This window comes from Pseudorca crassidens, chromosome 8 (assembly GCF_039906515.1).
Source record: "Pseudorca crassidens isolate mPseCra1 chromosome 8, mPseCra1.hap1, whole genome shotgun sequence".
NCBI lineage: Eukaryota > Metazoa > Chordata > Mammalia > Artiodactyla > Delphinidae > Pseudorca > Pseudorca crassidens.
In genome coordinates this window covers 72,410,689-72,423,200 of record NC_090303.1, presented here as the reverse complement: position 1 = coordinate 72,423,200, position 12,512 = coordinate 72,410,689, and the positions used below count along the sequence as shown (strand labels likewise).

At 37.1% G+C, this 12,512-nt stretch overlaps 1 protein-coding gene across 5 annotated transcripts in view; it reads right to left on the bottom strand.

Moving 5' to 3' along the window:
* The window catches only part of FOXP2 (forkhead box P2), a 531,964-nt gene that overhangs the window by 114,940 nt on the left and 404,512 nt on the right, over positions 1-12,512 (bottom strand). For 4 of the 5 annotated variants that reach the window (XM_067746782.1, XM_067746784.1, XM_067746783.1 and 1 more), the window contains one exon: positions 3,733-3,807. The exons of the other annotated variant lie outside the window; for it this stretch is intronic. In XM_067746782.1, coding sequence (XP_067602883.1) covers positions 3,733-3,807 — 75 coding nt within the window. The remainder of the gene's footprint in view (positions 1-3,732; positions 3,808-12,512) is intronic. 5 annotated transcript variants of the gene reach the window in all.

Here is a 12,512-nt window from a genome sequence, read left to right as displayed (position 1 = left end):
AAAGATGACAATGTGGTCAATATAATTTGAATGTGATATAAAACTGCTAGACCAAGACCAGCCAAGTCTTATTTTTAATTTATAGGTCCAACAAATTTTGCTCATCAAGATATGCATTTGACCCAGTGGTAAATGCTTTGAAATTAAGATCCAGAAGACAAAGACTCTGAGCATTCTCCTAACGGCCTTAGCACTTAGAGCTAACAGGCAGAGTCCTATGTAAAATAGTATTCACATAGGTGTAAAAACCTATAGGCAAGACTAACAATAATATTATCCGCAGGTAGGTGCTAATAAGGCCATTCAGGCAGATGAGGTGTCAACAAGGTCTACTTCTTGAGGAGTGAACTTGGGTTGCTACTGTGTGGTAGGGAAGCCAAAGGTTGTGAAATTTAGGATCTTGACAGAATTAGCCACTTGTAAAGCTGTTTGGTATTTCAGGGAAAAAAGAAAGGCACCAATTCCATTACTAAAGTTTGAAATAAAAGTAAAATAAGTGAAGATTTTTCCAGATTAGAGTTAAATATACATCATTTGAAAAAATTGAGGGTGAAAAGCAAGTATCGAAAAGAAATCTCTTACAATGATGCTCACTTACACTCATCTTCTTGTTTTTTAAAGCCAGAACTTAATGCTTTTTCCTATAAAATTCAAACTTATAATAAGAGTATTAAATTGTTACTCTTAGAATATTAAATGTACAACCTCTGGAGCCCAAACATTTCTTTTACAAAAAACAGGAAACAGAATTTAAGATTACAAGTTTTAGGTAGACGTGATGTGAGCACAACTACTACTGCCCAGTACAGCAGTGAATTAGTAGAGGCACAATAAACATAATCTATTAGTGAGTTCGTAAAAGTGTCTCCACTGTTCAACAACATGATAATAAGGAGGCACAATACTTAGATGATGGCCAACATCTTCTGGCTACTCCCAGACCAAAACACCAGAAAATACTCCTTTGAAATATATTTTCATTGCATCTTTGGTTAGGAACCTGACACCATAAGTACCTGAAAGAAGATGATATGATGGAGAGCTTTTGACATCCGTTTAATCTCACGTAACATTATGTAACATTACTATTTCTTTAAGATAATTTGGGCTTTAACCTACATTTGGTAATTGTAAGTGGCTTTCCCCCGCTGAGATTTATAGTACTTTACTTCAGGCTTGTTAATAAACTTATAGGAGAAAGGGGGTAAAATTAATTTAATCTGCCACTTTAGAACACATGCCTGAAAATTTTGTTTTTTTATTTGTGAAGGTGGACCAATCATGGAAGTAATACGTGTGATATTAAGTTAATCCACTGATAGGGCATTATGTAGGGTCTCTTAAGAATTTAGAAAACTATTACAATGGTTCACAATTTATTATAAATGTGAGGTATATAGATTATAAAGGGACAGGGCTGGTTTTAGATACGCCTATCTATTCTTTCTATACCTTTGTTCCTTCCATCCCACCAGTAATCTCATGGTGGTCGAGTACCACCCCAGCATACTAGTACTTATAAAATTTAACAAATACTAAGAGAGAGCCATGACCATCACATAGAAACTGTCAACTATGAATAACAAATAGTATTTGTTTTAGTTTGCATCTTGGTTTTAAATCACATTATGTAGCCATTTTAGCTTGCAGAAAGTTTAATATAATCAATAAAGAAAATAAGCACCTACTTAGTATTTAATGTTTCCCTTGTGTTGTGAAGTCAAGAACCATCATTTGCAAAGTCACTCAGTGACTAATTTGAAGTATTTAGTTTGGTGCACTGCAGGGATGGAAAACACCTGATCTATGCACTGCCATGCTCTCTCCCCCCACCAACCACAGCAGACCTCACTAATCTATCCTGTTGTTCTTTCTGTCTTGGAGACTAACTGCAGTCTCAGACACGTGGCACAACCTCAGACTCCTGTTCAACACTGCATTCAAGGCAGCCATGAACAATGTGGCATACCTCTGGAAAGACCAACACATTGGTGATCACAAACGATAGATTATAGATTGGGCTATAGATTCAGGCTTGCCACTGAGGAACTGCAGGGCACCTGTGAGCCATTCATTTAATTTCTCCATCGTTTGTTTTTATTCTGAAAACATTTCAGTGAAAATATAAAGATCTGTTGCTGTAGATTTATTTTTCCATCAGTAGGGTAGATAATAATTTTTTAAATGGTAGAAGTAGATTTACATAAAGAACAAACACTATTATTGGTTAAGCCATCTCACTCTTCAGTCTAAAGAAAACAATTTTTCCATTGAAATTATTTTAGGAAAAAGTGTTACCAATTAAGAATACTGCCTGTTCCATTTTTAACGCACTTTTTTTTTAAGTATAATTTTGAATGAATCTTCTTTACTAAGTTAAAATATAGTTATTTTTGAAGTGTGACTTTATTTTCTTCAAAACATAGAGAAAACCTAAAAATTAAGATTATTTTAGTCTTTCACATAAATTTACATAATTTCAGCAAACCTTAACACTGCTTTTTAATTTTTGCTAGTTTTTCAAATGTTATTATTGTAAAGAAAGCTTAGAAGGGCAAACACTTTAGAATTAAAATGAATGAAATCCCAAACTAGATAATTTCAGATCATTATGAAACCTAATTTCATGTGCAAAATTTATTACCAATCCCCTGCATTCACTATTTCCATAAAATAGTACGTTACTGCCGTTTCCATTTCATTTTTGTTTTGCATCTAACATTTAAAAAATGTTTAAAGTTTATATATTTTCCACAAAGAAGAGCATCCCATGTTAATTTGACTCTATTTTTATTGAGAAAAATCTTTTGTTTTTTCAACTAAGGTATGAAATTATATATTTCTTCTTCATTCAGGAAGACACTGATTATTTGTCTATGAGATTAATTATGTTGTGTTCTACCAATCATAAATTAGGAAATATTAGGTATATGGTAGTAAAAAAAGATAAGTTTTGGGTGAGTCAATTTAGGAATATTCTAGACCATGGAAACTAAAAAAGTACATCAATTCTTAAGGAAACAAGCAAAAATTCTATATATGAAAATATACGACTTACATATTTAGAGATTCCTTAGGAATACAGGTAGTATCCATGGTAAACAGAAACATGAAGTTGCTCTATTTAAAAATTCTTGAACGGCCACTGCAAGATTGTTATTCATTTCCAAGGCTAACCAGTATGTGAACTGGGTCATGGAAGTAATTTTCATTGGATATTATAGTCTAAAGAGACAAATTACACTCTAGTGACAGAATATGTAAAAAGAGGCCTTGGCATATTTATATGGTAACTTGCAGAACGTGGAACAGGAACTTTTCCCTAAAATATGTATTGTATCTATCCATAGTCTCAATGCACTTATTTGATGCATATCAATACCATCTCATCAAATTATTCCTAAATCTGTTCAAGAAAAGTGTAGTGGTTCAAGAAAAGTACAGAGGTGAAAAAGCCATGTGCTCTCATATATATAAGGTAAACTTTAACGCCATCAACTCACAGAAACGGTGAACTGTATGTATATCTGATGAAACATAATTGAAGCAAGAATATAAGAAGTAATAGAAAACAAACTAATTACATCTGTGCCTTAACATTAGTCATCTCTTGATCATCTGCATCAATGGAAGGTAGTGGCTGATAGAAAATCACAGACCATCTCTTTAGCAGGGTTGGGTCTATGGCCTTGTGCATAGTAGCTGAATTACTCATTGCCCAGTGTAACTTACTGCAAATGTGTTGTGAGGATGCCCATCACCAGAAGAGTGGCCACAGACACATAATTTTGTTTCTGGAAGCAATTCCTAGATTAAACAAAGAGAATCAGGAGTTGGCTTTTTTTTTTTTTTTTTCCCAATCTTAAGGCTTAACGCTAGTAATGTACATTATCATTTAAGAAAATATTATTTGGATTATTATCTTGGTAGGTTGACCTAGGCAAGACTACTCCACCTTTGTCTCACAGCTAATAATAGTATTAAATAAAATTGAAAAAAACAGGAATAATTTGGCAGATGTTAATTTGAATATTTGAACGTACGAAATAACCACTAACCAAAAATTACCGATCATCTACCAGGATACTGACTTAGGAGCCTCACTTCCCACTTCTAAGCTAAAATTATGGCCAATGTTTATTAATAAATATTCCTATAGCTTTAAATGGTACTGTGATTTTAGAGTATGGCATGCTATTTGTCCCTAAAACTTTATCTCTTTTTGAAAAAGCTAACTGTTGACTTGTAGTCAATTATAACCAACACGAATGAACATAAACCCTGTCTTGTCATGAAATGTGAGAACAATCACAAGAATCTCTTTAAATAAACTGCCTTGGCTCTGCATTACTATAACACAAATATTGCCATTAAATACATATTTAAGACTATGGAGCTAAACTCAGTAATCTCTGCTAAAACCTGTTGAATTGTGTCATTTGTATTGAAAATTACTCTATACACTCAAATGAATAGTTTGTGTTTTTATCTGTAAAAGCAAAGTGATTATTTATTGATAAATGACATGGAATGTCATTTTTTACCTAAGTAGCATCAGACATTTCAAAAGATTTTGTCTGAAGGGCAAAAGGATTACACTGCATTTGTGTAGACCATGTGACAACACATCCTTAGACTTCATGTATGATATGAAAGGATGATCCCCATTCATAAGATACACAAGGGAAATTATATCAGAAAACAAGAAAAGCAAGGAGGGATGTGGTAGGGGTGTCAGGGAGTATTTGTAGTGGTTTGATGCATGTAAATATTACATCTTATAAATAATTCTTTTCAAATACATCTCTGAAGTTCAGGGGATCTGTTTGAGAAACGGATTGTACATGCTTTACATGACTATATGCCATTTTCTTCAAGATAAGAGCAACATTAATTTAAACAGAAAAAAAAATGGCTTCCAAAATATTCTTTCCCTTCAATTTCCTATGAAGAAGTATGTCACCTGATGCTGGCAGATGAGGATGAAGAAAAAACGTTCAAGTTATATTTTACTGTCAGAATCCAACAAACACTTTTTCATCTAAATTATTTTGTCAACAGCCTTGTAGTACCCTTGCTAACCTTATTTGGCACCAGTGCATAATTAGATACACAGGGGTGTGACTCCAATTGAAGGTGTTGGCATTGAAGCACTCTGTGAAAATATTAACTATGAGGTTAACTCCAATTTTCTCTTCTTTAATTAAATGCACATGGTACTAATGAGGTAACCTACTGTTCCTTGATAGCACTAATTAGCTAAGAGGAGAGTACACTCTCACACTGCAATTTAAACCTAAAAATAAGGTTGAAATATGCTAATTGCAGGCAATTTAAAACAGTACAAGTTGAAGAACTAGTCATAATAAGAGAAACTGACTGCTTTACAGCTAGGCAGCTGTAACTTTGGTTAAAATCAAAACAAGCCACACGATTTTTGGACTGCTATTTAAGGAGGTCATAAGCATCCTAAAAAAAAAAAAGAAATGAAATGCTACTCCGTACCACAGCAATGAACCAGATTAACAAAAAATCCTCAGATCGACACTCATCTACCTAAAACCAAAAATCAGTGAGCATCATGAGAACTCCAAAGGTGCCACGACACTATATTTAGTACAGAAAATGAAACTTCATAAATAAGCAACATCACCTTAAGCTCTTTCAAGAGCACCCAAATTAAATATTGTACTTTGTGTCTAACATAGACAAAACATGTCAGGTGCTGAAGATCTGCCATCCCAATCACAGAGTCTGAAGGGAGGGTATAGAGATGATTAAGAAACAGGACATTTCCAGACGAGGTACAAGTGCACTGATAAAAATACACAAAAGATGTTATGACATAAAATGCTGTAGGCATCATTTAAAGGATACAGGTGCCAAAATTATCAGAAGGATTTCATTATAAGAAGGAGATTTTTGCTACTTTTCCTCTACAGATTAGAGCTCTGTGATGGGCGTAGCCTGAAGCTTCACTGTGAGAGAATATTCTCCATTCTCAGCTCACGTGACTCAGAAACATAATTTCAGTAAATCTAAGTATAATCCAAACATATCTTCTTTAATTGTGTCTCAGACATTTCCCCAATATAATTTTAACTGATAACCATTGAGATAACTTTGACATAAAACAAGATTCTGAAGGACCTTCTGAAGCCATGACATATTTTTGTTCATCAGAAACTTTGTTTGACCAAAGCAATCATTGCCTGACAATGCCAAATCATTCCTGTTATCATAGATAAAAATGCAGCACATTAAAATGATACTGTCATTAATCTATCCTTAGGGACAAAAGAGATAGGACTGTCCCACACTAAGGACACACAGTGACATTTCTGCCCTGTCATTTTGCATGCAAAATTATAAGATATATACAGTTTAAATAATCAAAAGAGTTGAGCAAGGAATAGAAATAGAGTTAAAAAGCAAAATTTATGAACAGAGAAAGTCAACTTAATCTTATGTTTACTGAAGAACAATACCCTGGATAAAAGCAAACCATTTGAAAGGCACAGGCTTTTAAGTAACTCCCAACTAATAACTCCAGGAGTTAAAAGTATGTGAGAATAAACTCTGTACTGCCATTAGCCCGTCATCATGTCTTGCCAAAAAGCCTGGTTGAAGAAACTGCTTTGAAAACCCACCCAGCTTCTTCTCCTGGCTGTCCTAGAGCTTTCTACAACAGAAGGAGACAGAATGTTGGCAAGAGACGCACTAATCAACCTCCGACCAACCATGCTTGAACAGATCCATGAAGCTGCAGGTCTGTGAAGGAGTAGCAAGGCGAATGAAATCAGACAGTCATTTAGAAATGGGTCTCCTGGAGGAAACCTGACATAATCTAGCAAATCACAGGGCAACACAATGTGAATCGATGTTTTAAGTGTTTGCATCTGTTTCAAATAAGCACCAAAGAACCTTTTAACAGTGAAAAGGCCAGGACAGTGTACTGGAATGGGCTTTCAACATTAACTTCAGAGGGAAACTATTCTTCTGTTAAATATGGATCATTGCAATTTTCTGTTAAAACAATAAAGACTTCAGTGTTCAGTGTTGGAAATAAGAATACTAGCTCTGGAGACAGTCTGCCAGGGTTCAGATCCTGACTCAACACTTGCTAGTAGTGTGACCTTGAGCAAGTTACTTCGCTCTTCTGGCCTCTCTCTCTAGAAAGGGGGTAGTAAGTAACAACGTCCTAGGGTTGTTAAATACACTGATTTATAAAGTACTTAGAATAGTGCTGGTACCCATATACCTAATGTTTCTTAGCTATGTAGTTAATATTTATTAGCTATCATTATTGCTTCAGAACATTCAATTTCTTTCAAATAAAAAATTATTAAAGTCCTACTGTGTATAAAACACACTGTAAAGGATGCAAAAATTCCCAAGACATTCTATCCGCATTCAAATAGCTTTCCGTCTCCTGTTGGACTTCATGATACAAATCAAAGCCTCTTCCATATGAATAAAAAATATTTTTTCTCTTTAGAAACCTGGTGTGGCAAAGCAAAAAGTTAATATGAGGGTGTCTGCATTCAGTGACAAGGTGAAGTGACTTCTAAGAAATAATATAATTTTTGCAAAGTTGATGAAGGTATATTTTCATAGAAAAATAGGAAAGTATTATATATTGATCTTTCCTAATGAATGAAAATATTTTTAAATTATAATTTTTCTTGAAGCTGGCTGAAAATGGGATCAAATTTTTCTTTAATATGTTTAAAACTTTAGTGTCTTATAAAATTTGGGGTAAAATGATATCTGAATGGAATAGTGATCTACATTTTAAAGGTGCAAAAATTTTAAAATAGTGTTCGGCCAGTCAAGAAATGTGGATACTCTTTTTTTCTTTTTTTTTTTGTGGTGCGCGGGCCTCTCACTGCTGTGGTCTCTCCCACTGCGGAGCACAGGCTCCGGACGCGCAGGCTCAGCGGCCATGGCTCACGGGCCCAGCCGCTCCCCGGCACGTGGGATCCTCTCGGACTGGGGCACGAACCCACGTCCCCTGCATCGGTAGGCGGACTCTCAACCACTGCGCCACCAGGGAAGCCCTTTTTTTTTTTTTTTAAGAAATGTGGATACTCTTGACCTAGTATGGAACAGGAATAAAATTAAACGGTTAACTGGCCTTCCCTCCACTCTAACCGTTCTGTTTGTTGGCTTGGTTGGCTATCTTTAGGCCGTTCATCACATCTGATGGAGACTGTCCCAGGGACAGTGGGGCCAGAGTTGTGCCAGGGTGATATGTGTTGGCTTTGCAAATTCAAATTACTTCGTCTATCCCCAGCCCACCTCCGAAAAACAGACTAAAAGCTGCCTAGCCCTGACAGAGGAGGTGAAGAAAAGAGAACTGCTGTCTGGCAAACATTATTTCATAAGACCAGTGGATCTGAGTAGGTGGTATATTGTTTGGAGTCAGTCAACGAGGTGCAGGGACCATGTACCCCACAGGACCAAACCAGTATGAGCACATGCCCGAAGACTCTTCATTCTTCTTTCTGAACAAGGAGCAAGTCCTGCCTTACTTCCTTCTGTGGCACTGACTACAAAACCCATATGGTATTGAGGAGAATAGGATGCAGCCATTAAAGAATCACTTCGCAGAGAAAGAAAACAGAGCCCAGGGAGCTGAAATTATTTACAAAAGCTCATGCTTTTATTTATTTTTTAAGGCTGCTGTGCATCACAATAGCCTACTGGAACAGGTTCTCAAACGTTAGCATGTAAAGGAATGTCTGGATGAACTGTTATAATTGAAAATTCTACACTTCTAGGGACTCAGATTCAAAAGATCTGAGATAGGGCCCATGAATATGCATTTTAACAAGCATCTTGGTGACTGTGATTTAGAGCTTCCATGATTACACTTTGAGAAATATTGTCTTCTGTGTTCAGGATATCTGTGGGACAGGTAATTTCTCATTCTTTTATTCCATTATTCAGTCAGTGAACATTTTTCAGTACCTACTGTGTGCTATAAATTATGTTAGCCACGTGGATATAAAAATGAATGAAAATTGTCCTTGGTTTCAGAGGAGAGCGGGAGGAAAAGCCTTGTAAACTAGGATACAACTGAGTAAGTGTTATTTGCATCTTGAACCCTTTGACACTCCATTCAAGTCAAGAATGGCCTCCTCAGAAAAAAATTTAATTGCATAAAATAAAATGTAAGACGTTAGAAAGGAAATCAGTTATGTTGAAATTCAGATTTCAAAATATTTAAAAAGCCACATTTGTGAAATATTACTAAATGTGCTTCTCTGTAAATACATTAAATAATAAGATACAATGTCAGGTTTAATAACCACTCTAATTTTTAAGTAGTAATAAGCATAACTAATGTTTCTAGATATTTTTGCCAACAGATGAAAACATCTGTAATTTTTTTTGAGGACGATGTCACAGATACTGCCAATACTATTGTGGTTTGTTACCTACATTCATAATAGAAGAAAATATGAAGTTTTAATTAGAAGTGAAAGTGAGAATACTTTCTCCTCCATTCATATTCATAGACCTCCTGAATTCTACCCATGGATCCTAGGTTGAGACAACATTAGAGAGAAACGTACTGTTGAAGAGGTAAAAAGTACAGTTCCATTGTACTGGAAGAATGTATTAAGAATGAGGAATTTATTACTCTAAAAAGAAAGACGTGGAAAGGAAGAAAGGGAGAATCCAAAAGATTTAGAATTGTACTTGAGAAATGTGATCATGTGGCTATGGCTGGAGTGTGGTATGGATGAGGACGGAGGTGAGAGAGAAGACTGGAAAGCTGGGACTATGAAAAGTTCTGCCCATCAGACAAAGGGAATTTCTGTCATGTCCTGAGGTAAAGGGCAGGAGCAAATTTTCTTTTCTTTTCTTTTTTTTTTTAAATTTCACTTCCACCCATTTTTTATTTATTTATTTTGGGCTGTGTTGGGTCTTCATTTCTGTGCGAGGGCTTTCTCTAGTGTGGCAAGCGGGGGCCACTCTTCATCGCAGTACGCGGGCCTCTCACTATCGCGGCCTCTCTTGTTGCGGAGTACAGGCTCCAGACGCGCAGGCTCAGTAGTTGTGGCTCACGGGCTTAGTTGCCCTGTGGCATGTGGGATCCTCCCAGACCAGGGCTCGAATCCGTGTCCCCTGCATCAGCAGGCAGATTCTCAACCACTGCGCCACCAGGGAAGCCCGAGCAAATTTTCTTTTAAGGAGACAAGAGAAAAGCATGAGGGTGTGGGCTTAGACTGGAATTGGGAAAAACTGGTAGCTGGTAGCCTAAGATGCCCAAACGTTCACCAGAGAGTTATTTATGGTCTGGGCTGAATGAAGAGCACTGAAAGTAAGAACAGGATACTGAATTTGACGAAAGGCTAATTTCCAAGGATTTGAAGACTACCTGAGTGATAGAGTGAGAGAGTGAAGGATAAGGGACACTGGGAGTAGGCTGTGATGTCACCAGCAAGATATGAGGATGCAAGAAAAAATGGTTTTTAAGGAATACAGGAGAATGTGCTTTAACTGAAAATACTAGAAATACTATACTAGATCTTACTGCAGGACATCCAGGTAGTTATTTCTAGCAAACATTTGAGTATAGCATAAGCCTCAAGTTCAGGAGACAAGGCAAGATATATAGAGATCTGAGACCTTCTGTGGTGGTGACCCCACAGGAAGTGGATAAGTTCTGTCACTGAGATCGTCTAAAGGAATGGTTCTCAACCTGTGCCATGTGCTAGCATCACCTGGGGAGCTTTGAGTCAATACTGATGCTGGGCTCCACCACCTTCAGCTTCTGATTGTATTAGGCTAGGATGGCGCTCAGGCACCTCAGGTAATGACAATATGCAGCCAGAGTTTAGCTCCACTGATATAACAATTGAACATAAAAAGTTATGGACAGAGATGAGGAAAGCCACCAAATTAAGAGGACTGGTGTCAAATGTCTCAAGTGTTCTGACAGGGTCTAGTAGGATGGGACTTTGACTTGAATACAACTCTCAGAGGTTGTCAGTGATACTCAAAAGAATAATTTCAGAATGGGCGTGGTGATAGAGACATAATATAATAAGTCAAAGAAGGAACAGAGATTGAAGGGTAACCAATTCTTTCCAAAAGTTTAATGATGAAGGAAAGGAGTGGGTCAGGAAGAGTGCCTGATATAAAACAAAGGTTCAAATAAGATTTTGTTTTGTGGGTGTTTGGTTTTTAAAGACAGGAAGACTCACAGAAAATGGGAGACTGAAGATACAGGAGAGCAGCTGTGAGGCTGACATGACAAGGTCGTAGGAAAGGCTGGGCAGGGCAGGTATCAAGTTGGCCTTGGAGAAAAGATCTCACTGTGATACAAAAGGGCATAAAGAGAGGTGCCAATATGAGTTTGTTTTAGGAGTGGAGATGAGAGAGGCAGAGGGAGATCTTACTTGGTGGCCTCTGAATTTTATCTCTGAAGGAGGAGACAAAGTCACTGGGACTAGGGGCTCCATGTGAGATGTAGGAGCTGAAAGAGGACAGTTAAGGCAGGAAGCTGGCGTAGGGAGAGGGGAGTGAGGAGTTTAGAAACGATTGCTAAACAGTGATGAAGGCTAAGGTGAAGTTGTGGACTCAATACTGCCTGATACTGTGATTTTCTGTAGGAATATCCAGTAGCTTGCTTGGGAGTAGGAGTAAGGAAAGCCACAGTTTGGAGAATGGAGAGCAAGGTCAGAGTGAACGATACAAAACAGCGAGAGTTTCTTTAATGTCATCATTAATCATGGGATACAGTTGGATCAGGAAGCCATGTAGGTGGGCATGGGCGTGGTGATGTGGAGAGGATGACAAGGAAGAGCAGTGCTTATGATCAGAATGGGGATTCCTTAGGTCTACTAACTCAGACTGATTTTAAAAAATTGGTCCAAGGACATACAGAATATTGTTGAAGGTACTGATTATTAGAAGTTTATAATTTTCTGCTTGTTTTCTTCATGGATCAGTGTAAATTTTTTTTTTTTTTTTTTGGCGGTACGCGAGCCTCTCACTGTTGCGGCCTCTCCCGTTGTGGAGCACAGGCTCCGGACGCGCAGGCTCAGAGGCCATGGCTCACGGGCCCAGCCGCTCTGTGGCATGTGGGATCTTCCCGGACCTGGCCACGAACCCGCGTCCCCTGCATCAACAGGCGGACTCTCAACCACTGCGCCACCAGGGAAGCCCCAGTGTAAATTTTTTAAAATAGTATATTTTCTTTTCCTTGATAAACATGCCAAATTATACCATTCACTGGTAACAAAATCAACATGAAAGTCCAAATTTATGAAATTAAATTAGGGATTCCTATTTCCTTAATTATTCAAAATAAAAATGTAGTTAAGGTTGTATTTATGTAAACAGAAAGAGAACTCGTCTAAAATAAATTTGATTTTTATATAATCCTTAGGAACATATGTATTAGTGAATCTGCATGTACAAATGTGTTACTAGGTGCTACTTCCCTACAGTTCCCTATTGCTATGTGTTTCCTTACTGTTGAAAGAGTAGAGTTC